The sequence below is a fragment of the Rhipicephalus microplus genome, chromosome 7 (assembly GCF_043290135.1).
Source record: "Rhipicephalus microplus isolate Deutch F79 chromosome 7, USDA_Rmic, whole genome shotgun sequence".
NCBI lineage: Eukaryota > Metazoa > Arthropoda > Arachnida > Ixodida > Ixodidae > Rhipicephalus > Rhipicephalus microplus.
The window spans coordinates 32,691,935-32,718,668 of NC_134706.1; the positions used below are offsets into that span (position 1 = coordinate 32,691,935).

Genomic DNA, 26,734 nt, shown 5'->3' on the forward strand with positions numbered 1-26,734 from the left:
ATGTCACCCCGTTCGTGGCACATTCCACACAGCGTATTCCGTGTGAATGAAACGACAAATAGCAATCATCATTCCTATGCACTCCATCGCGTCAGCATCTGGACCAGAAGGGCGGAAAAGCCTTTCCAACGATGCTCGGGCGTTTATCTTTGCGACTCGAGTCGAGAAGACTTCATTACAAGGAAATTCAGGACCTCTCAGATCACCTGGGTCCCCACGACTCCGTCACACTCAAACGTGCACACCCAATTAGTCAAAGACGTTGGCAGCTTCAGGCTCGCTGTGATCTTTTGCCTTTCCAGGTCGGTGCAGAGTTGCGATGTCTCCCAGCAGTCCTTCCAGGTTTTCATGGGCACCCACACACCTGGAGGACACGGACAGTGAGGCAGGATGTTGGCGAAAAGCAGATTCCGCAGGAATTCGCTCTCACGAGCGATTCTCACGTGCCAGCTTTTTTTTAGATGCGGAGCATCTTATACTCGCGCCTTGTAGTGCGCCGTCCGCACCGCTTCTCGAACATTCGACAGCTGACGCGCGCGCATGCGCCGTCGCGCCGTCGCCCACTCTTCCACCATCTGTGCATCCCTTCCTCCTCTACACACCGCGCGCGCTTCACTCCTCCACCATCTGTGCACCCTTCCTCCTCTACACACCGCGGTCGACATCTACAATTCTCCTGATTCTCCAGTGGACGCGCATGTGGCGTCGCGCTTCGAGAACATTCGACAGCTGACAGTGCATGCGCCGTCGTGCTGTATATATACTCAAGGTCGGCGCTCGCTCGCTCAGTTGCCGCTCGTCGGTTGGTTTGTACGGCGCGTCGACGTCCAAGGTCGCGGTGAAATGAATTCCAACGAATCCACAAACACAACGATCGACGTCCCTTCGACCAGTGCCGCCCTTTCGCATACGTGTGTACGTGTTCACTCATTTAACACCCCCTCCTACAACCACGTTAACCAATTTAGCCATCGACCCAAGTAAGTCGCAATTTAACACCCCATTTCACAACCACGTTAACCAATTTAGCCATCGACCCAAGTAAGTCGCACTTTAACACCCCGTTAACCAATTATATGGTCCGCCTCCTCCTCAGTGTTCCCCCGAGGGAAGCTGCGGGCAATTTTTTTTATTCTTGCGTGAATACAAGCCGTGCGTACTTTTATTGCAATAAAGTTCTCACAAACTTCTCTCAGTCAACGCAACATTCAACTATTTCCATTGGTATTTTTCCTCTGAGCCCGATGGCGTCCACTAGGTTGACACGAATCTTACAAGCAAGCGCTGGCGTCTCTCATAATCATATGGTGGTTTTGGGACGTTAAACCCCGCATATCAATCAACAAGCAAGCGCTGCTGCGTTATTGTGGTTGATCCATAGTCGATTCGAATACAGTTTGTGGACTGTGAACGGGTGTGCAAACGGTTGCCAGGCAACGCGAACTAAAGCACCTCTTGTAAGATTCTATTTCCTCCTCTTCTCTGAGATGCACGTACTCCTATATACCTTCTATAGTACAACGCGTTTTTGGGCTAGTTGGGCGCTCTGCATTGCGGAAGTAATACATCCAGGCAAAAATGGACGAACACAGGAAACAGGGGGAAAAGTCGCTTCAGTGCTTCAGTTCATACCGGCAAAACTTTGTCCTTCCTGGTATTTGCCAATAAAATTCCGTGGGCCCAACACAATCTAAGACTTTTTTTTCAATGTTATGTGCCCGTTGCCTCGATGACAGCTTTATGCGAGTTCGTATCACTGAAGCTTCACCTGAAATATCACGTCGAAAGCAATAAGCATCTGTTAAACTCCGACCCCGAAGCTTCTTCCAGACCACTTCACAGTCTTATTTCCCGTAGAATTCTCGGCAATACAACAAACTCTTCCATCACTCGCAACGTGTGAATCCTCCGCTAAGGTCACGTGAACTCCAGCGACACTTTCGAATCCGTCGTTTCCGGCCTCAAAGAGACGGACGTACCCGAAGACCCGAGCTCCGAGCATGGTGTGATGTGCGGATTGCGTGATACAGTTCCTCCGCGATGCATTGTTTTTTGTCCTAAGACAATTCAGCGTGGTCACTGCCATAGAGGGCGCGCGTGTTTCTATAGTAGTGTCATGCGTGCCTCGGTTACGGTTCGCAGCCGCAGTTCCGTATGGGGAGAAAGGCGGACGACGCATGCGTTCACGCTTGGGCGCTGAAGCAGCGTGCTCCTCGTTATAGGCTGCATAGTTATACTGCCGCGTGTAAAGCTTACGAAGTGGAAAAAACGTTTCCGTTGAAGTATGTAGTCTGACCTCACTGTCGGTTAAAATCGAAACGTCATTCGACAACTTCGAGATATCTTAAGTGGAACTTGTCATAATGAAGCCGTACCCAACTCGAAAATGAGCTCGTTAAATAACGAATTCGTTATAAGCGTATCAGTGTCACACCCTGACACCGGCGACCAGCGTTACGACTTGTTTTGCTATATCCGATAGTTTTTTATATGTGTGTGTTCGTTACGGCGACATTTCACTCGATCTGTTTCCATGAACCTGAATGATGTCTATGCGGGTCAAACTTCTCTAAAGCCCCACACGCCACGTAAAGGCATTAATTGTAACATTGCTGCTATTAATGAAGATATAACAAATAATTGGGTACAATGAACGAAGTATAAGTTACGCACACATGCACCGCATTAAAAAAAAACATGGCTGGTTCCTCCATCATAGAAATTAGTATGGCGCCAAAGTAAAACTTGTCTCTACTGAAGTAGTTAAATGTTCACTGTAAATTTATACAAGAAAGCGTGTACAATCTTCTTTGGCGTTCGAGAGCTAAAGCACTGTTTAACGCGTACACATTCATGTTGACGCCACAGAGTTTCCTAAAATTAACTAGACGGGACTCTGGCACTGCGATCATTCAGCCACCGTGGGAACGATGAGTGTTACACAAATTCGCCTGGTCTTCGAGCTTGCGGGTCCTTGAACGCACTTGTTGCTTTGTTTATTATCGTTTATTGATTTTGTTTCGAATTAAAGGGCCGACCGTCGTGAATCTTGTGACCCGATTTGATTAAGTCAGCCTAAAAGATTAAGGTGTCGAAGTGCAACGGCCGAACATTTTCTGATAGTTCGTCTCGTAACTAAGCGGCTCCAAGTCACGCGAAGCCAAACGTAGCCAAAAGAACGAAACTTAGACAAATTTGTGTACTATCCACCATTCCTGTGCTCGCTGAAGTGCCGTGTGTTGCAGCTCCCACCGACACTAGCGCCAGAGTTCTCTCTAGTGTACTTTTATATAGGAAACTATACGAGGGAAAGTACGACCACCGTTCCGCCGTCCCCTCTGCTCGAGTCTAACGCAAAACACGCTTCGTAATGGGTGGGAACTTATGAAAATGATGCGACGACGTCTTGTTTTTTACCAGGGCCTTTTTTCGGTCTCCGGCTTTCCTGGCGTGTAGGTGGGAAGTATACTAAGCGGTTCTTGGAACACAACACCAGGTGACGTCAGTCGGCAGTATCGTCCGGTACTTGCACGGCCAAAACACTCGGGGAGGAGGGTTTCCGAGGAAGCATCACCCGATTGCCCCCATCTTCGGCAGGTCAACGCCTTCTGGTGCCCCCCCCCCCTCCACTGATTTGTGCATGGTGCCTCTTATAGGGTTAGGCTATCGCAGCGGACTGAACAGGAGCTAGCCGACTAATAGTCGCGCTTGCCTATCACGTGAACAATACCTACTTTCGCCATAAGCTTTTATGGCTATACTCGGTTAGCACCTAAAAAAATTCAGCTGTGCATAAAAATATATACATTCGACAATTTAGAGCACGATGTACTCGACTATGGGAGAGCGATTAGCTGTCCCAAAACGCACTCGTATTTAGAGAATGGTTTAACGATTGAAAGTACTTCGAACTCTATATACTGTGGGAGAACATGAAGCCATCCCAAGGTATAATTACCGCATTTTTAGAAAAAAGTTGTTTACGATTCAGAGTACTAGGTACTCTACTATGGAAGAGCTAAAGCCGTCCCATGGACAGAGGTACAAGTATTCTTTATCGACGGTGGTACAATGGATACGTGTTTAGAAAAAAATTTCAGCATATCCACGGAGTGAATGATGGATATAGGGGCGAAGCATCCGTCCGTTCATTCGTTCTTGCTTCCGTCCGTCCATGCGTGCGTCTGTGTGGCCGCCCGTGCGTCCATCCGCCCATCCGTGCGTGCATCTGTTCGTGCGTCCGCACGTTCATCTGTGCGTCCGTCCCTGCGTTCGTCCATGCATCCGATCCTGCGTCCGTCCATGCGTCCATCCGTCCGTGCAGCCATCCGTGCGTCCGTCCATGCATCTGTCTGTGTGTCCGTTCGTCCACCTATTCAACACTCCGAGTACCACCATCTCGCATCTTTTCATCATATATTCCTCATATATAAGTACCGCCATCCAGCGGACATTCCAAGGAATGGAAGAGACGTGGCACATGCACACTTTCTTACGGCTTGCGCTTCGTGTCTACTTCCCACCTTTAACCACCTCGAGTTCACGGTATATACTAGTTCACTGCATTGATGGAACTGCGGCCCAACACTCGCTAAACCTTTCTAAAACCAAGGAGGTTACGCCCAACGAGTATAACGTAGCAACCCTTTCTTGTCTTCTGTGCGTTGTTGAACAATAAAAAAACCTCCCAAGCATTTCCCCGAGGGTGAACATGGTTAAGTGCGAATACACGGGGTGATGCTATGAGGGGTATTTATTAATTCGCACTATTATATTTATTAATCACACTATGGTGCCTTTATGGTGTAATGGTTCCTGGGAATCGCAATTTGATCACACGGGGGAGTTTGCGTAAACTCAGTGGCGAATGCCGACGGATTTTAACTTTACTCCCCCTCACGACCCGCTCTCGACGGGAGACTGAGAGAGAAGGCGGGCGCGCGAGAGAGAGGGGTGCGCGCGCAGCTGCGGCGAGCGAGGAGAGCGGAGGAGCGAGCGAAGGGGGATATCAGCGTCGCGTCCGTGGCTTATTCGGTAGAGCGTCGCACTTCGGCCCGCCAAGTCCTCTTTCTTTTAAAGATAGATAGAAGACTGCGGACGCCGCCGACGGCGGTGAATGGTTTGGGGTCACTTATAAAATGTATTCACACTTAAAATTCGCAGCGTGCACGTTAACTAAAAGCCAAATTCTCCCGTCTCTCATTCCCCCTTAGCAGCCATTGGCATGTACACTGAACATTATCTTTTATTGTTCAACAACGCACAGAAGAAATCTCTCACCGGCACCACCTTAGAGGTCCAAATTTTATACTTGTTACACACTACTACAACGGCTACGAGAGACGAACAGGAGCCGCTATGAAGAGCTTCGCCCCTAAAAAGTGGTTATGGATTTAGAGTACTCGGTACTCTACTATGGGAGAGCATAAAGCCGTCCCGCGGAAAGGTCTTGTATGCACAGTAGTAGGGCTTACATTCCGATACGCGTGATCACGGTAGCCTGATCCACTATATTTTTTTACGACGCAAGGTGGTGCCTCAGATAGTTCACTTTACGATACAGACGCACGTGTGCGTCACTGCTTGTTGACCGGAAACTTGAACGTCTTTGTAAATTTTAATCTAAGATACTAACATCACTGGACGGTCAAAAGTAATATTTTAGATAGTGACGACGTTCCTTTAACTTCTCATGTAAGTATCGTTGCACTGGCCAATAAAAATGTATCTACGGTTAGAACGAAAACCAGCAAGTACAAACGTCTTTCACAGGTAAACGACAGGTACGCAGCAGTCCTCTGGGCGATGCCGACATCTTTAAAGTTGTAACTGACTGAAGGGACCGATAGGTGGCCTTCTCGTCTCGATGTCGCTCTGGTTTATCAGATCGCACCCTTCGGACAAGTTGATTATGATTGCATTGATTAGTAACTAAGGAGACGAATCCCAGGTCACGATTGCCGAGTTCAACAAGGGAAGCAAAATAGTAGGTCTGAAAATTAATATGCAAGGAACTATAGGGTAATATAAAACAGGCTCGTAAGAGAACAGCGCTCTGCTATGGGTAGCGAGGCACTGTAGGTTGAAGTGAAGGAATACGTCTACTTAGCACAGGTAGTTGCTGCGGAGCCGGACCACGAGACTGAAGTAACTGAAAGAATGGTACGAAGTACATTTGGCAAGCGTTCTCACATAACGAAGGACAGTTTGCCACTGTGAGACAACAGTAAAGAGTATAACAGCTTAATCTAACCGGTACTTAACCTACGGAGCAGAAACCTGAATGCTTACAAAGAAGGTTCAACTTAGATTGAGGACGACGCAGCGACCAATGGAAACAGATAGGTCAGAAAACAAACTGGTGTTAATGGCATCTTAGTCGAAATCAAAAAGAGTAATGCGAATGGGCCTAGAACGTCGTGCGTAGGCTAGATAACTACTTGGTCATTACGAGTACCAAACTGGTTTTCAAGATAGACGAATGCGCGAGTGGAGACGAAGTTCGGTCGGTAATTGCGATCAAGTTTGCTGTTATAACGCGGCCGCAACAAGCACAGTACCGGGTTGATGGTTTGATGGCCGGAACATGTCCTGCAGTTGAAACAGTCAGGATGATGATGACGATGATGATGATGATTATGATTATGAAATAATGATGGTACAGGTCTGACTGAGCATAGAGTTTCCTAAATATACACTAGAGGTAACTCTGGCGCTAGTGTCTATGGGAGCTGCAACGCAAGGCGCTTCAGCGAGCGTAGGAAGTATGGGTAGTACACGTATTCGTCAAATTTTCGTCCTTCCGGCTCCGTATGCGTTCGTGTGGCTTGGAGCGCTGTTTTCTTACGAAACGAATATCAGCAAATATTCAGCGGTTGTGCTTCACCACCTTACTCTTTCAGGCTTACCGTTTCAAATCGGGTGACGAAGTTCAAAAGCGTTCGTTATTTCCTTCGAAACTAAACCGAAACACAGCAATAAACGAAGCCCACAAGTACGATTCGCCGCCCGCAAGTACGAAGACGGGGCAAATCCGTGTACCACGCATCATTCCCATGGTCGCTTAACGATCGCAGCGTCAGAGTCTCCTCTAGTTAACTTTAGGAAACTCTATGGGACTGAGTGAAGGTTTGGGCAGACTATGAGGCTTGTAGAATAAGGAAAGGAGGGGACAGTTGCGTGAGTCAAGCGTTAGTTCTACTAACAGATGCGGAATTTGCTTTTTTGGACGTCACATATCACAGTGTTTTTCTCTAGGTTACGTTTTTGTTCTTGTTTCTTTGTTTTTTTTGTTCTTTTTTTACGTTTTCTTTTCTTAGTTCTTGACACGTGTTTGTTTCCGGTTGTGGGCGCGTGCATATCTTGTTGCATCACGTTGTTGATGATGACAGGGGAAGTCGGGAATGACGTACATGCGTGTGATGTATATATTAGTGTTCGCTTCGAAATAGAATTTTCAGTTGCTAGCAAGCGCTTGTCTGTGTCCTCTCTGAGTGTGTGTGTATTTCTGCGCTTGTTTCATCATGAACCTTTACCAACACGCCCAATCGGCAGTGATCCTATGAGGCTCCTTCCGCGATCAAAAAGGGAGGGTATGCCCCCTCCCCCCATTTCTTTGTCTGCACGCCTATGAAGACAATTAAGCCACGTCGAGTGACCAGAGTCGTTCCTTAGAGAGAGATAAATAGAGAGGAAAGGCAGGGAGGTTAACCAAGCTTAGCTCGGTTGGCTACCCTACACTTGGGGTGGGGGAAAAGGGAAATAATAGAACGAAAAGAGACAGAAAAGAAGAGGAGTAAGAAAGAGAAGCATAAATAGTCAGCTCGAAACTACACAGCACGGCCTCGCACAGTTCTTTCACAAGCAATCGTGAAGTTTGGTGTTCCTTAAAAAGTACAAGAGGGCTTTCGTGGCTTTGCGCGTATGGGAAGCCGTCGGCCAAGGTCCCAGGATCTTCTCTTCTGTAAGCGGCCGTTAATCCAGCTGACAGAGCTTGGCTTCCATAATACGTCGTTCGGTCTGGTATGCTGGGCAATGACATAGAATGTGCTCAAGCGTTTCCTCGCAGGCGCAGATGTTGCATGCCGAAGTGCTCGCCATTCCAAGGAGACGAGAGTACGAATTCGTAAATGCCACGCCCAACCTCATGCGACACAGTAAAGTAGAGTTTCCGTCTCAATCACGGGACCTTTTCGACGCAGGTGCAAACCCTCCCAGCTGTGGTCCCTGGGCCTACTGGTCGCGCTCCTGCTGGTCCTGTGCGGCTCCCACGGCGCCTCGGGGTTCCTCACCGGCCGACGGAGCGGCAGTAACGCCGCTTCGGGAGCCCTGGTGGCCTCTTCCTTCCTGCGCTCCCTGTGGAAGCGAGCCTCGATGGGCGCCTCGATGAGGAACTCGATGCGCGACTCGCCCATCTACTACGTCAGCACCTTCGTGCGCAACAAGACGCCCGCGCAGCAGCAGGCGGCCGTGCTGTCGCCACTCTTCAAGATCCCCATCGAGTTCATGTCCAACGCGAGACCGCTCGACGTGAGTATGACGACGACAACCATATAGTGCCTCAATAGCTCCATTGTCCCGCACTGTTCCTCAATAGGTTATCGCATTCCCTCAATCGGAGTACTATATGGTATATTGCACGTGCACGTATAATGCACGTGCGAACTCGCTTCACTGACCTCGTAGGCATTGTTATAGAGCTTCGTGCTAATGCCACTAGGGGAAAATTGTGGCGCTGCGATCGCTCAATATATTGTTACGGATAAGACGCGACGCCGTATCGACGAGGCTGTGGATGAGGTGTACTCGAAACCAGCAGTAGTGGCGTGATCGGTTCACCAGCGACCGAGTGGAGACCACCCTTCGTCCTCTTCGTCAGGCGCACACGCGGATCGTCCCACAAAATGTCAACGTGCCTGTAGCAATATGATAAAAAAAAGTGCAAGCGTCTGAAGTGTTTCTCAGAACGGGAGGGTATAGTGTGGAGGTAGTGTAGCCTGAATGAACGGGTGCTGACCAACTGCCAAGAGCTAAAGGGGGCCCCTGTCATTATTATTATTATTATTATTATTATTATTATTATTATTATTATTATTATTATTATTATTATTATTATTATTATTATTATTATTATTATTATTATTATTATTATTATTATTAGGTTTGGACACGCAGAATACACGACGACACAGACGAAATAGAAGGGGAACAGATTGACAACTGCGACCTAATGGGGCACAACACCTGCCTACTTTCCCGGCTGCGGCAGCTGCATTTTCGATGGAGGCGAAAATGCTGTAGGCCAATGTGCTCGGATTTGGGTGCACCTCAAAAAGCCTCAGGAGGTCGAATATTCCTGAGCCCTTCACAACGGCGTCTATCATAATCATATGGTGGTTTTGGGACGTTAAACCCCACATATCAATCAATCAATCGGGGTAACATAAAGGGGAAAAAATAGGAAACAAAAAACAAATAACAAACTGAGACACAAATAGACGCCCGAAAAAGTGTCTTAAGCACGAGGCCAAATCGGTTTGCTTCATGAAAGTCAGCAAAGCTCGATGGGAGTACCGAGCAGCGCATCTTTTCGGGAACATGGCAATCGCCAAGCGTCCCAAACTCAAGTCGAATTAGTCCATATTGCTTGATAAGCAGCGCTCGCTGCGTAACAAACTGTCTTTCATGGTGACAGAGGGGTCAATGCATACTTTTGATGACATTCGCGCAATCTTCACAGCGAGATTGAATGATTGATATGAGGTGTTTAAGGAGGAGGAGGAGGAGGGGGGCGGAGATTAAGCGGAAGAACATGGAGTTTAGCCAGTTCTTAGACCAGCTGGCTACCCTGTGCCTGTGCTGGGGAAAGGGGTGAGGGTACTAAAAAGATGATAAAAAATGTTGCGAAGAGAAAGAGAGAGAAATTGCAAAAAAAAATAGCGACAGAGGAAAGGCAACATCAAAGAGTATAAGACACTAAAGTCTGTCTTTGAGGCCAGTTGTCCGCAAAACGCGCAGCAAAGCTTTCAAAGCCTTCCGGGCTGAGGATGGGCTCGGCCAATGACCCAGAATCCTCTGTTCCGACAAAGGCCGATCATCCAGTCTATCCAGAGCTGCAGTCAGTTCTTGTATTGGTGCGTTGAAATGCGTGCACTCACATAGAAGGTGCGCGATGGTTTCTTCGCAGTTGCAGTAAGTACATGTAGAAGAGCTGGCCATTCCAATGAGATGAGAGTATGCGTTAATGAAGGCCACTTCAAGCCACAGGCGGCATAGAAGAGTCTCCTCAGCTCGAGATATCCCTGAAGGAAGATGAAGCTGCAGATCGGGATCCAAGTTATGCAGGCGCACGTTTGTGAAGTCTGTTGAGTTCCACTGTACCAGTGTGGGGTTTAACATCCCAAAACCACCATATGATTATGAGAGACGCCGTAGTGGAGGGCTCCGGTAATTTCGACCACCTGGGGTTCTTTAACGTGCACCCAAATCTGAGCACACGGGCCTACAACATTTCGGCCTCCATCGGAAATGCGGCCGCCGCAGCCGGGATTCGATCCCGCGACCTGCGGGATCAGCAGCCGAGTACCTTAGCCACTAGACCACCACGGCGGGGCCTTCAGAGCGAGAGTTCTGTTTGCTGTAGAATTAACCACATTTGCACTTTCTAATGTCGGGCCGAAAAGTCACACATAGTGTGACGACACTGTGCATTTATGAATATTATGATCGTTTACGATGGTCGTACGGCATTGAAAATGTTATGACCAGGTGTGACACCCGCTGAATCTCCATAACGTGTGTATAACGCCAGAGAAGTAAGCATATCTGCTTTGTGTGACATCTCGAGCCGAACATTTTTTTTTTCTGGGACAGCCTATTGGTATTCTTTTTTCACCTCTACTCTGAACACTTCTTTTGGCTCCGAATAATCAATGGTGCATGGTGTGCGGAAGCATCCCACCTGTTGTCACAGGACGGTAAATCCAGACTTTCTATAATACGACAACCCTCAATACCTTTGCCACACCTGCAAAAGCTGTGCATTCTCTCAAGAATCAATTCCTGCAACCCCAGTGAGACATTCAGACGCATTATTCAGTTTTAGCAAATTCAAACGAGCAACATACTGCGCACCAAAACGGCGGACGCAGAATGGACCCTGGTAACGCCATTTAGGCTTCGCGAAAGCGAATAGCAAACAATGGCGGCGAATGTGTCTTTCTTCGGGTGTCAGACTGTTCACACTATTGATTCAGCCCGCGCCGTCGATTACCCCCAGTTACAGCTGACGCAAACAGAAGAAGAAGAAGCGAACGAAAGGAAGCGAACGCCGCATCGTGTGCCCAGCCTACGGAAGTTACGCTGTCCAGCACAGAACACGTCCGGCCACTGGGCGCGTCAGGCGCAGCCGCGTGCACGGCCGAATGCCCGCTTTACCCACTAAAGTTCTGCTAGCTTTGTTGTTTATCGGTCTTTATTACATAGTGCAGTCGTAAGAGCATCCGGCTGTCACGTCCAAGTCAGTGGCAGACGTGAAAGCCCTCGAACTCGTTAGCGCCATCGCCTCGGAACAGAGGGCGCCGCGGGCGTCAGTGATCATCACGTCGTCTGCTCCCGGTACGGGCCACGTCGTCGTCTGCTAGATATGGCACGTCCGCTTTTCTTTCTTTTTTTTTTTTCAGCGCGTTCGTAGGCTGTCGGCGCGCCTCCCCGCAACTGTTCAGTTCCACACTCCCCAGTCGCTAGCCGCCGCCCTGACCCCACCTCTGTGTTCAAGGGATGCTCGCGCTGGCACGCTCGTCTCCCCGAGCATGACCACGATCGGTCAAGGAAAACTGCTGCGCACGCAGGAAGACCCAGCTGAAGGCGGTTCAGCAGACGACGTTCGTCGTCTGCTATTCCGGCTGTTTCGTTTCCGCTTCGTCTGTCTGCTTTGTTTCGTCTGCCCCTCACTGATGGGACCAGGAGAAGACGTGCCAGAGACGAGCAAATATATATATTTTTAACGACTGATTACAAGAAGAGTTCCGCGATGAACAAAGCGCGTTCCTTTCCGTATTTATCGATGAGGTGAGTGCTAGCTTCTAACAGCTCAGCACTACTAACGTCATCATCGGCAATGCTGCCCCTCCCCCCAACCCTTTACCGCGTTTCCTCTATAGTCCTAATAACGAAAGCAAGACTTGGCAGCTGCTTCCTTCGTTGATTGCAAGGCTCATTCGACCACGCCAAATCAACGCCTCCCGGATAACAGGAGGCTTGCATGTGCTAACCCACGTGATGTGCATCCGTTCCACAAATAGCGTCATAATGTAAATAAAAAAAACATAGCTGACATAAACAGTTGCACAAAAAAACCCCACATTGTGTCTGTGTGTTTAGAAAAAGTGGGTACCGATTTAGAGTACTAGGTACTCCACTATGGGAGAGCATATAGCCGTCCCGTAGCAAACGCCATAACGATTTAGAGTACTGGGTAGTGTTTAGAAAAAGTTTATTTACACTATATAAAAAAACAAAACTTTCATAACATTCCAGTAATGGGCACATGTATTTCGACAGATCTATGTACCACGACCAACATCACTACGTTGAAAGAAAGACATCGTTGCTCTAATATGCATGACAATGTTGGCATACGTACGTGTACACAAGAATTCATGCGATGTCATGATACAATGAACGGTATAACGATACAATAGATGCAATGAAACACAATTGCTTACAAACGAAATCACGAATAACTATCAACGGGCGCTCCTTAGCACCACGTCGGTGGAAATATGAGTGTTACCCTTTCGTGTTCAACATTGTCGAAAGGGCACGACCAGTGCCGCAGAAACTCGTGCTCCCCGAGGAGGAAAATCTCCTACTGTCCGATTTTACTCTACTATCCGATTTTAGGCACACGAAACAGGTTCTGCAGACGGCTTCTGTCAGCTGCAGCAATGACGCCTAGACTTGTAGACATATATACGGCACAAGTTGGTGACTTCAGGAAGCAACGCACTTTCTCTGTTCTCTACTACTTAGAGCAGAACTTTTCCTCTTATTTATCATGTTTTCTGTGTGCGATTCGCAATGTTATCAGATGAATTGTAGCGGCTAGAGAAACGGACTTGACTTCAGCTACATTTGTCGCTTGCGTCATCCCAGAGGAAAATTTGAAACACGTAGGAGGTTGTATGTACCAGAATATTCGAGATAACAGGCGCGACCATCAAACAAATCGACCGTGGCATTCAAGTTTATCTCAAGAAGAGATGCATTCATGACGACAAGAAACCTAATGTTTCGCTATAAAGTCTCGTAGAAATGCAACAGAATCTCTATAGACACATTTCTCAGAGACCATGGCAGCAGGCAAGCACATGTTCTACCACTTGGCACCATGGCAGCAGCTCTTGAAGTGACCACGGTTATCTTGTACTGACAACTTCTGCGGTCACTGATGTTGATTACAACACCGGCATCCAAGATTGTCGGCAGCTAACCATGGTTCTGCAGAGAATTTTTCCGATGTAACTACATTCCGCATCATCGGTCACTTTCGAGATTTCAGTTTCTCAGAGTACCACCTGCGGTAAGGGCGAACTCACATCGATGACCTTTGAAGGTACATTGATTAACCTCTGAGGTAACTCCACATCGCACCATCGATAACACTTGAAGCTACTTCGAGTAACATCAGATGTATGCCGTCACATGACATCATCGGTAACCTTCGAGATTACACAGAGTGGCCTCTGGGTCAACCTGATATCGCATCATTGATAACATGAAGGTTGCACTGACATACCTCCGAGGTTACTTGTTATCGTATCATCTATCACGCTTGACGTTACTTCTAGTAACCACTGAGACAACTTCACATTCCATCATTGATCACTTTCGAGGCTACACTGAGAAGCCTCTGGGGTGACTTCATGTCGTGCCAGTGATCACATGGAGATAACACTGACCAACCTCCGAGGTTACTTGGTATCGTATAATCGATCACGCTTGACGTTACTTCTAGTAACCACTGAGGCTTCTTCCCATTCCCTCATCGGTCACCTTCAATGTTACACTGAGAAGCCTCTGAGGTAACTTCATATCGCACAAGTGATCACACGGAGATAACACCAACCAACCTCCAAGGTTACTTATTATCGTATAATTGATCACGCTTGACGTTACTTATAGTAACCACTGAGGCAACGTCCCATTCCCTCATCGGTCACCTTCGAGGCTACACTGAGAAGCATCTGGGGTGACTTCATATCGCACAAGTGATCACTTGGAGATAACACTGGCCAACCTCCGAGGTAACGCCTGATCTCGTCATCGAGAAAAATCGACGTTACTTCGAGTAACCTCCGAGGCAACTTCACGTCGCGTCCTCGGTCACCTTTTGGTCCACCGCAGTGGCGTAGCAGTAGCAGCACTCTCTGACCCGAAGTAGGAAGGTTCGATGCCAGCCGCAGCCGCGGTCACACTTCGATGGAAGCGAAGTGCTAGATGTCCGTGCAGCGCGCGATTTCGAAGCACGTTCAAGAACATCAGACGGTCGGAATTCCTCGAGCCTCCTATAACGGTGTTCCTCACGATTGTACATAAAAGCCCAACAATTATTACCACTTATTATAGGTCCCCTTCGAGGCTGCACTACATCGTTACACTGTCAAACCTCTGAGGTAACTTGACGTCTTATAAGCAAAAACATTCGATGTCGCTTTAGGCAACCACTCGGCTCATTTGCCGCCAAACCATCAGCTCGAATATGGTAAATTAATCCTCAGTGAAATAAGCGCTATCGCGTCCCCTTCTTTTTTTTTTTTTTTTTTAGTACGGTCTCTGACTTCGTCAAAGATCCAACTGCTGCGAGGCGCCAAACTCCGCAGTTCCAGCAAGAAGAGCGTCGGTGTATTTCTTTTTCTTCTTTTTTTTATATCACAACACGACTTCCGAGTCGAGCAATTCAATCGTGCTCGCGTTCCGCATCGCTTACCGCTCATGCAATGCCGGCCACCGCCGGCACGGAATAAACATTGCCCTGGCAATAAAGGAGGACCCATGCAGCTGCAGAATCGCCACCACTGCGGCGTGCAAGGCCGGGCGGGTCGTGATGTGTGTTTACGGCAAAGCTACGTAGCAAGACGAAAATGGAAATAGCATTCCGTGGTTCCTCCGGGCCTGAAGTCATTTCCGATGGCGCAGAGATGTCACTAGCGCGAACACGTGGCCGTCTATTTTTTTTTTCTTTTTTTAGATACGCTAAATAGAAACACTGACTTGGTTCAGATTGTTAAACTGCACTCTGAGAACTCTAATGACTTGTGTTTCGCTATCACAAGTCCATTATCAGCGGAGAAAATGAACGTTGAGATTTCATTTTTAAATATCGCGCCAAAAATCGTAGTGCATGACGTCAGAAATTTCAAAAATTCATTTTTCGTATTTTTGCGACATTCACTCGATGAAAGTTTTCTGAAACTTCGTATGCTAGGTCTAACGGCACCCACAGATGGCAATGCCCTTCATTTTTTTATCGATTAGAAGCTGTGTGGGACCTCTAGTATAGGCGCCTCAAAATATATGGCTTCACGGTGTTCGGTGCGGCAATCTCAAGGTGCCGTCTCAACCCACATTTCTTTTTTCTTCTTTTCGCTCGTTTTTTGGCTTACCGAGCGGTAAGAGGGAGATTGTGAAATTGTACTTTGCTATTACGCGCAAAATCGTTCTGAGTCTTTGGGGTCTCTGAAGAGGGGTCGTCACTCGGTGAAAAGCCTTTCGTGAACGACACTGCTAATAATAACAATAATAATGAAAATAATAATATATCCAGTTTTACGCGCCGAAAGGCCGGTGTGAATACGAGGCACACCGTGGTAGAGGCTTCCGGAAATCTCGACCATCTGTTGTTGCTTGGCACGTACAAACATCGCACAGTGTATACACAGGCCGCAGGAGCGGGCATCGAATTCTCGACCTTGGTGCCAGTGGCCGAGCACTAAGCACTGCATGCACTACCCAGAAACACAAAAGACGCTGCAGAACGGCATGCAAAGGGGCCAATTCACTGCTCATTCAGAGGTCACAGTTCCAACGTACTTAGCTGATGGCGCCTATTTTCATACCGCAATTCAAGCCTTCGTCGAATACGTCCGATGTGTAGGGTGACAGTAACGACAAAAACAGCTTAACGTACTTGACCATCACTTCGCATACACACGTGCAGCGTTTACGGACTGAAAAGCCCGAACTTTAGGGTAAGTAATGCACATACTCTCATTTCCAGCGACTGCAGTTCCGTGTCACATCGGCGTAACTTTGGCTCAAACACTCCCGAGCCAACGTTATCATTGACGGAGAGGTTTACAGCGACCTGACGCGCTTATCACAAACACACACGCACGCACACACAGACACACACACAATGTTGCCTTTCGATTCGTGAGTACTGCACGTAGATTAAAAAAAACTGATCTTTGTTGATCTTGAATAAATATCAGTCCGAAGCACTCATTCTGGTAAGCTGGTTGACGTCGAGGCAAACGCTGTCTTTTCCAGCACATACGGCCGAAAGCGTATACCCTACACAATGTTCTGATAAGGAGCCTGTAAAGTATTGTAAATAAATAAAAAATTTATAGGGTATTTTTGAATAGCGTACGCTAAGTTTGCGTGTGCGTTGTGGTCACCCGCTATTTCCGTCACTTAACGGGAGCCCGCAAGCGGTTAGCGTACGATGCATGCGCAACGCGAAGCTTTGCATACGCTATTCGAAAACTCCTCGAAGTGAGCTTGAACGTAGAGGAAACCGGCGAACGAAGCAGACACTCACAATCCACTGTTCTCAAGCATCGCCCGCCCCTGTGCACTAATAAATCGGGTTAATGCACGACGCGAGCACATGCCTAGAAGTTAACGCACCATTGGAGAAAGTATTGCTTACATGTAAGTCATATTTTCGGCATTCGTAACTGTTGTCACACACACCACGTTCAAGTCAGCAACAAGCCTCGTTGTTAAGTCCGGGTACCGCATCCCACGTGTCTTCGTCGCAAGATAGATAGATAGATAGATAGATAGATAGATAGATAGATAGATAGATAGATAGATAGATAGATAGATAGATAGATAGATAGATAGATAGATAGATAGATAGACAGACAGATAGATAGATAGATAGATAGATAGATAGATAGATAGATAGATAGATAGATAGATAGATAGATAGATAGATAGATAGATAGATAGATAGATAGATAGATAGACAGACAGACAGACAGATAGATAGATAGATAGATAGATAGATAGATAGATAGATAGATAGATAGATAGATAGATAGATAGATAGATAGATAGATAGATAGATAGATACATAGATAGATAGATAGATAGATAGATAGATAGATAGATAGATAGATAGATAGATAGATAGATAGATAGATAGATAGATAGATAGATAGATAGATAGATAGATAGATAGATAGATAGATAGATAGATAGATAGATAGATAGATAGATAGATAGATAGATAGATAGATAGCGAATACCGTAGGAAACTATGATGCACGACAGCGCGCTGCATTTCCAAACGAGTCCGCCGCGCACTTGGGCGCTGGCCGCACAGGTGACACAAGTGCCCCCAGCGCTCGGCTCTGGGCCACGCTCGTTCCGTTAGAAGCGCGTTAGAAGTAAGGCACGCAGCTCTTCGACCGAAGCCGTCCGCCCAACCGACCCTGCTGCACTGGCCGACAGACCCGGTCTTCGACGTCCGGGGCAGCGAGCGCCACCGGTGGGCGTGTTCGTAATGAGCGGCCTTCGACGCGTGCCACAAAACGGCTCGCACAGAGCAATGCAGCAGCCTTCCCCCGATATCATCGGCGTGTGTAGGCTTCACAGAGACGACACCAGGGTGCGGCCCCAGTCGTCGCCTCCGGGTGTTCGTGCTGTCTGTACGTTAGCACGCTGCTCGCTGCGCTATATATGTAACTTTCTGCGCCTGCGTACACGGATCCGGCGTGTTTGTGACTTCACCGCGTGGCTGTAGTGCGTGTGGGTGAGCGTACGAATATACGATCGTATGAGGGGTATATGCACATGTTTGGTGTAGCTGCCCTCTGCGTACACTAGTGGGCGTCTGCAGACGCATATGTCCGTGCGTGATGTACGCATCAGTGTAATGCATGACCATTTGTTTGTTTGTTTGTTTGTTTGTTTGTTTGTTTGTTTGTTTGTTTGTTTGTTTGTTTGTTTGTTTACGTACGTGTGTGGAGTGGTATGCATTGCCTGTTTCGCGCGAGCACGTGCAGCAGTGGGAACGTGGATGCCGACGTATGCGGGTGCTTATGTATATTCGTCAGTTCATTGCATTAGCGCAGTACAGATGGCTTTTGGATGTGGACATGAATGTAGTTCTTGGAAGCGCGCGCGCTCGTGTGTGTGTGTGTGTGTGGCGCTCCGTTTTATAATAACGTCGTTCGATGCTCTTCCGGATGTGATCGTACAGGCAGCGTGCGGGTGTGCCGCATTTGCGCGCGCATTTCTCGTGCTGCGTATAGGGAGTTTTGAGAAGAGCATTAGTAGCGAAATGTATACAGTGTACACCGTATTGCCAGAATTAGGGCGCGTGTTATTGCTTATCTAAATTGCCGCGGCCAAAGATGGGAGTGGACTTTAGCCTCGCTCCGACGGTGAACACGTATGAACCTCTCCGACTAGTCTTAATCCTTTCGAGGCCCTAAAATGATGATGATTGCTGACTGCTGCTGACGACGACATGAATATGGCGGCGACAATTATTACTAATGCCGATGGAACCAAAGCAGCAAATTTGCAGTTCTATACCACTTTCTCCCTTTATTGACTGGTGTATAGCCGGCGAATGCGAAATAGTATTTGATTGATTGATTGATTGATTGATTGATTGATTGATTGATTGATTGATTGATTGATTGATTGATTGCGACGGTGGTGGCAGCGACAACCTCGAGTGGACTCGGACTGTAGACCTCAAGGTTGCTTAACTATATAATCAAGAAAAGCCTTGCTTCAGATCTTCCGGAAAAAAACTAAATAAAAATATCACATTAAAAGGCGACATCAATTTCGAACGTTCCTTCGAACCGAAGGTAATATGAGTCTTAAGCTGCCTTAATTTGGTCATGTAATGCGAACTGGCAGTTCAATGGAGGGCAAGTTGACTTTGGGCGGAAACAATGAAGCCTATACACGATGGATATACAGATGGCACTCTGGAAGCTAAAGGTGGAGGGCAGCTGAACAATTTGTATTTTTAGGGCGAAAGCCTTATATGAGTCATAGAACGCGTGCAGTGACCGGGGGCGGCGATGTCAGCACGAACCAGGTGAAAAATATCATCGTATCATGACGACGTCCATCACACCACATCGTCGCGTAATCAAACAGAGGCCAATCACGGCGGCAGTGTTGCGAAACTACGTTACGTGCACAAAACTTCGCAATGCCTCCGATCACGGAATCCGGGAAGAAAAAAAGAAGAGAAGGAAGAAGACGCATTTCGCCTTCCAGCCAGCTTAGGCTACTGTCACAGGGATATATGCTCCACTGTGTTTGATTACATCAACGCAACTAAAAGATTACCGTGCTAGTGAACCCTAACCTTTTCGGAACTTTAGTTTATAATTCGTAGCTATGTCTATCAAAAACAACAGATGGTTTGACCGCTTGCTCAGCAAAAATTTCTGTTTTTTGGTAGTATTATTTTTAAACTACTTTTTTCAGATTGGCTTCATTTTCATCTTAGTTTCATTTAAGTATCCTGCCGCCCGGTTCTTGGCCCGTCCCCCTTTGTGGGTAAGCGCCATCCATCGGAGGTCATCAGCTTAGGCGAGTGCACACCAAAACGAAGTGACTTTTTTTTCCAATTCTCTACAGGCTGTCATATACGCATCCCGTCACGGGAGGTCGCCACCGACTCCACGGACGAACACGTAGAACATCACACATGCGCTCTTCCATGGTGTGGCCCGTATCTGAGGCGCGGGTTATATGCCGTTAGAGTAAGGTATGCACGGGCATTCTATCGCTTTCCTGGCGGTGTTCACGCATTTCGAGATCGCCGCACTCGCGCAGCAAATCACCCGTTCCGCTGAACGCGTCACGGATATATCCACAAGGTGGTCTATACGGCCTGCCGCGTGGCAGGCCAGAGACCTATAGATCGTGGCGATTCTGAGGCGCGTTTGTATACATAAACAAGGCCGTCTCCAAAGTACGAAGGTGCGGCGTGGCCAATAAGAGACAACCACGGTGGCCGATGGCCCGCCGCAGGCGGTGGACAGGTAACTCGATGACTGCCTACTACGTAGAAACTTTTCTCTTTCTATCTTTCTTTCTTTCTTTCTTTCTTTCTTTCTTTCTTTCTTTCTTTCTTTCTTTTTTCTCTTTTCTTTCTGTTACAATACCGTTCTGCTGCATGGAGAACACCGGATGTAGAATGGCAGCAACACACCGTCGGTCACACCCTCTTTCTCGCCCTGTGCCAATTTCCGCTACAATCCGAGTAAGTCACGGAGTCTAGAGAGCTCACCATATATGTATAGTTAAAGTTTCTATTTGGTTCTCATTGTGTCATCCAATCAGGACTCTCTCGGTGGATTTCTCGCTCACGGTTGTGTCGTTCGCCATCTATAGTAGCCAGCGTTGCTCTCGCCGATCAGACCACCATACGCAATCTGCCCGTGCCGTGTAGCTCTCGCCGATCAGTGTCCCGTCCTCGGACTCCTTCAACCGTGTCTCTCATCTTTGAAGTGCGAAGCATCTTATGGTCGGTATGATTGGCCACCTTTACTGCGCATGCGCAATAGCTGGCCGAATCACTGCCAGAACGTACTAGCGCGTTTGGGCTTATGTAATGGGCTGGGTAAGACGCTGTGGCATCTACCCAACGCCGACTAAATTTCAAGGCCGAAAGGCTGCCGCAGTGACGTCAGAGGGTGGGGGCCCAGTTACGCCGCGAACGCGGCGGAAAGCATGTGTTTCGTTCGCGTTTTAGGAGAACCAACGCTCCCGCTCTCGCAGCTGCTGCGGCTTGATTGGGCCGAATAAAAGATGTGGAAAAATAAAAGACTTACTGAGCATGCTCAGTTTAGCAGCTGGGTCCCCAACCTCTGACGTCACTGCGGCAGCCTTTCGGCCTTGAATAATTGATTGATATGTGGGGTTTAACGTCCCACAACCACCATATGATTATGAGAGACGCCGTAGTGGAGGGCTCCGGAAATTTCGACCACCTGGGGTTCTTTAACGTGCTTTCGGCCTTGAAATTTAGTCGGCGTTGATCTACCCCTTACACTCTCTCCGCAATAATGTGATGGCGTGGAGTAACGAGATTCGACAGACGCGCGATGCATCAACGCGTTGTATCCTAGTCAGAACGCGCTGGCAGACGCTAGCGCGTTCGGGCATACATGCGTAACTGTCTGTGGGGCTGTGGCCTCTCCCCCGTGTATACTCTCTCATCAATCACGTGATGGCATCGGGGGAACAAGAAGAACGGCTATTTGGGCTAGTTGGTTAAATTTGATTGTAATAAGGGCTGTAATTGCGCTGCAACCCTAAATTCGATGAGGTTCTGCGGACGCGCGATGAAACCGCGTGGCGTGCTCCGACCAGAATTCGGGACGAGGAAGAGCCACAGAAACTACAGAGAGTTCATGGTGTGCTCCACTTGCAAGGACGCGTTAACATCGAGCAAGGTGCCCGTGACGAACGGAACAATAAGTCAACCCATGCGCTGCTTCGAGTGCTACTCATGGTTCCCTGTAGTGCATGGGAGATGGCGTCTTTTTTTTTTCCTTTTCTCTCACATTTTCTCTCTCTATCACTTTTAATCCCTCCTTATCCCACTCATGGTTCCCTATAGTGGGAGCTGGTGTAATTCTTTTTTCCTTTTCTCTCAATTTTTTCCTTTTCTCTAAAATCCCCCTTTATACAATTCCTTGTGAGCTACTGCTGAGGTGTCGCACTTAGCTGCAGACAATTTCGGGGCTCACCTTTCTCTTCTTTTCTCCTGTTTTAAAACCACTACACCCCGGCCCGTCGTACATCCTATCATTTCCTTCTGTGGGACGATTGAGTGCTACCTGTGATTTCGGTAGCCGGTGCAAGCATTTCGCGTCCCGCAAATTGGCAGTTCAGACTGATGCGCGGGATTTCAGGGCGCGTAGTTTGAACGAAGCCACCCCTGAGATCCGACTTTGTCCTCTCGTGTTACCGAAAAGGGACATTAACAAAGATCGATTGAATATCAGTAGAAAGTTCGGGGAAAGCTTCCCAAATATATATATATTGATGAAACAAACTCCATACATCGATGTTTTATAAGAACATAAACGATTCGAAGCATCATTTAAGTGACGCCTTTACGAGAATGATTCGTGGCATTGACTTACATTTCAGTCAGAACTGTGTAGAAGGCGGCGAAAGCTCGGTAGCGAGACACATAGAGAGAAACAGAAATTAAGATGAGAAATTGGGGACGTTAACCAGAGGAAGTCTTCCAGTCTGCCAGCTTTTACTGTAAAAGGTGGCGCAAAAGTAATGAAAGAGAAGAATAGCAGTCTGCGACGACTCCACAATGTCGTCATTCTAGCGTAGTCCAAGTACGGCATCGCAACATTGTCCGTGCGCTGCCACAATTTGTCTTTCAGCCCGATTTCTTTCAGTAACCGGGTTTATACAGAGAGGCAGAGAAGCCGGCGTGATGTATACAGTTGGCTCTGGCCGCGTCCTCTGTCACTTAGTACACCCTACAGAGGACGCCATTGCACTCTGTCCAATGCTACTACCGTTAAACATAAAGCGCAACTTTCGTCACCCATGGTTTGTCCCTTTAACTTTCCAGCTGATTTTCCATAGCGAGGGGCGCACGAGATTGTGCACAAGAATGGCGTGTCGCGTCCCGAAAAAAAAAATGGCCCGAATCTACATGTTACACTATTAACGTCGTCGAAAGACGGTAGTCTTGCGTCTGGAGAGAGTGAACAAAACATTTATTTGATGTTCTGCGCAAGAAAATTGGTGAAGGCGCTGCGTTGGAGTGCCTCGAGCGTGTGGCGGAGACGAACGAGCGCATCTAGGATGGATGGATGGATGAATATGGCTGTACCCTTTAGATTGGGCGGTGGCTAGCGCCACCAAGCAGTAATACTTAATGAACCCAAAACTATATTTCCTTTTTTTTCCTTAAAAAGTGAGTTTGAGGATTTGTACTTTGCAGTGAAGAGTTTAATTTTCACTCGTGCCTTGACTTTAGCCACCAATGAGATAACCTCCTTCTAGTTAAGTCTACTTGCTTAATGGCGCTCGTGCCTTTATAGGCACGTTAGGCACGAGTGCCATCTGGCAGTTATCTTCGAAAACGAAGGCGTAGCGCGACCGCGGAGAAAGATGCACGCCAGTCACGGAGGTGATAAGCTGTAGAATGCAAAGCGACGGGCAGGTGGTGGTAGCAAAGCATTGGAAATACCTTCTTGAGCATCGCGTTGCACTGTCAGCGCAGCGCGTTAAACGCTACAGTCCTTAGAGTGTTTTGTGTGTGTCCTCTTCTAGTATAAAGGCAGACATACAGAACATAGACGTGTTGTTATGGCGCCTCAGATATGCGCAACATTTGCTTTTTTTTTTTAATTGACAATCGGACAACTATAAATGCTAAACCTTGAGCAATATCGGTGGGCGCTGCGAATGGGGTTGTCCGTTTGATGCCGTTTGAGGCATCGTTAGGGCGGACAAACAGACAAACGTACAGACAGACCAAAATTTTTCCGTCGAAGTTCCCCACGAAAGACTGTCGTCTTTAAAATGCGGTACACCGGCGTGCGTAATCGCGACGAACATCACGTTTTCCGAGGCGCAGTGTTCCTACGTACACTCTCGCATATCTTGCTGCACGTGCGTTCGCGATATGTCAACCGCGTCCTGTCGCGAAAGACCTGCGTATACGGTTATAACAACGCCTCCTAGAAAAATTATGCCTGGAACGTGAGCCGCGAACACGCCGCCCTACCCTCAGATTTTACCCTCCCCCTCCGGTACGGAGGCGAACGCCTGTGGCGGTCGCCCCCTGCGAACACAGCAATGCTCTAAACGGTTGCCTCCGAGCAGCTGTGATGTCACGTGACGAAACGGTCGCGTGACAGAGTAATACGAAAGCGAGCGGTCCCACGCGGCGGACGGTCGCAACACACGGTAGGAGGCACGGCCTCCAAGATTTTGTGCTGGCAGCAAGCTCTCAATTGAAGAGAGAGCCACGTTCCAGGCATAGTTTTTCTAGGAGGCGTTGGTTATACGTGTGTACGTGTGTAATTCAGCCCGAGATTGTTTCTTTGCTCGTCCGAGTCTCGAATTAGATGTCGACGACGTCGAGAGATTGTTTTTTTTTTTTTACATGACCTGGCAAAAAAAAAAAAAAAGCCTCGCGCAGTGCTCTCCACGTCAGTGTGTTTTTTGATTACGTCCTTCTGATGAGCACTTGCACGCGTGCAACGCTACAAGCGGTCACTCGTGCCGTGCACCACTGCAGTGATACTGCTATACAACGACGAATACATGTGTATATGCGTCACCTCCCGCCCCCTCCACTCCTCACCACCAGAACCAGCGGAGTATGGAAGATAAAGCTCTTCTTAATGACATCTCTCAGGAGAGGGCGCTGCGACCTTTTACGCATCTGCAGCGATTAAGCCAGGCATCCAAAGGGCCGCGACGTTTCTTTGTTTTGTGTTAGGATTGTTACACACGTCCGTGTATAGATATCCACATGTATATATACAAAAAAGGGTTGCCCGGAGTTTGGGAGAGTGGCGTAACAAAAGTGCGTAATGGCTTTTCATTGGCGTTATTACGCACTTTGTTTCACGGGAGAGAGATCACTTATTCGCGTTGATGCGATGTCGTCCTGTGATAACGCCGAAAGAAAGAAAGAAAGAAAGAAAGAAAGAAAGAAAGAAAGAAAGAAAGAAAGAAAGAAAGAAAGAAAGAAAGAAGAAGAAAGAAAGAAAGAAAGAAAGAAAGAAAGAAAGAAAGAAAGAAAGAAAGACTGGCCCTCTGCGGTGTGTTGAGTGATACGACTCGGTCCCTTGAGTTTCGCTTTGAAGTTGAGACTTACCATTGTCTACGCTGTAGCAGAAACATTCACTCTTAATACCTCTAGGATCCTTTTTTTCTGAAACCACTCAATTTGTATTGTTCCTTTCGCTACTGGGCGCTGACGTCGGCCATTAGCTGCTGAGCGTAGTTCAGCATAATCGTAACGGGTTAAAAATAGGACTAATAAAACTGTAGATACACCATAGCAACGCAAGTATCGTGGTCAGCTATAGAACGCTCCTACAATCGACAAACCAGGAGTGTCTATAGTGACGCGGTGGTCACCCCATCGGTCCAAATGTTAAGAGGTTCGCAAATTACATTGTATTAGGCTAGGTTAGTTTAGATTAAAAGGGTTCAGAAAAGGAAAACGGGCCCAGCAAGGTTGATCGGGTGAACATATGGTAGAGCGAGCAGTTACATACGATTATTTTATCAGGACAAGCGTTCACGAAGCAGTAATCGCGAGAACGGAAATTCTACGGAGGGCGCCAGAGGATTAACAATACTTGAGAGTGATATTCAGAAAGATGCGCGTGCATCGAGTAAGATTAGGCTTATGCGGGAAAGATACCAAGTAACCTAGGGCTTATCTTCCAGAAGTGGGCACTACGCCCACCATGTCACGGCGTCCACTAATAAACACCGGATGGTCCTCCTTTGGACCCTACCGCAGTGCGCCGGCTTTTTTCGGGGGAGAAGCTCTGATTTTGCTGTATGTATACTACGGTCCCTATACTAGTTGAGTATACTGCAATCAGTGACCGTCGAACGTCATCGAGGAAGTCACCTCCATGACCCCCGCAGTGGATGGCATGGTACTGTTTGTACTTTGAGAGTATTTGAAATAAATAAACAAACAAATAAATAAAAATGAATGAATGAATGAATGAATGAATCAATGAATGAATGAAAGCTGAGCTGTCTGACAAGTATATAGTCATTCTAAAACACAGGGCGTGTGGCGTTTGTGGTGTCTTGACCTCCTTCTTGGGTCTTCAATTGTTTTTATAACGTATAGTTTATATAGTTCAGTTCATATTCAATATGCCATGTGTATCACAGTAATGTATTAATATCACATACCACGCAGTCAGTATCCGTCATATTCCATATCAAACACCGGTTCGCCACATCAGCCACCAAGGAATGCGAAAGGGGACGGCAGAGTTCCTCATCTACCGCTGAGAGGAATGTTGGATTCAAAGCGGATTAAATTACAAGCGCTTGATATAAACAATAGGGAATAAGAGGCTTGAAGTATTCGTGGGAAAAGAAGGAGGGAAGATGTTGATGAAACCGCATTCATTGCAGGAATGAGAAAAACACACATGAGGTAATAGAAGTCGTGTCATCGACACGATGTCAAGTTAAACACACAATGACGTACTTCACATTGTATAGACGCGTTGCGATATTATACACATTTCAGGGATATCTCACATAAAAAAACGTATCAGGTGGCACACACTGTCCCCGCTTGAGGTTATGAACGCAAGTGAGGTACCTCGCATGAACACTTGTTAGGTATCTCACACTGAGCGTAGGCACGATGGGAGATTATAAAACACGTATGAAGTACCTCACATGGTGCCCACACCATGTGGTAGTA

The 26,734-nt window shown here is 47.5% G+C and overlaps 1 protein-coding gene across 1 annotated transcript in view; it reads left to right on the forward strand.

Annotated features, from left to right (window-relative positions):
* The window catches only part of LOC119179546 (uncharacterized), a 101,785-nt gene that overhangs the window by 53,648 nt on the left and 21,403 nt on the right, over positions 1–26,734 (forward strand). The window contains exon 2 of the mRNA XM_037430647.2: positions 8,202–8,529. Coding sequence (XP_037286544.2) covers positions 8,202–8,529 — 328 coding nt within the window. The remainder of the gene's footprint in view (positions 1–8,201; positions 8,530–26,734) is intronic.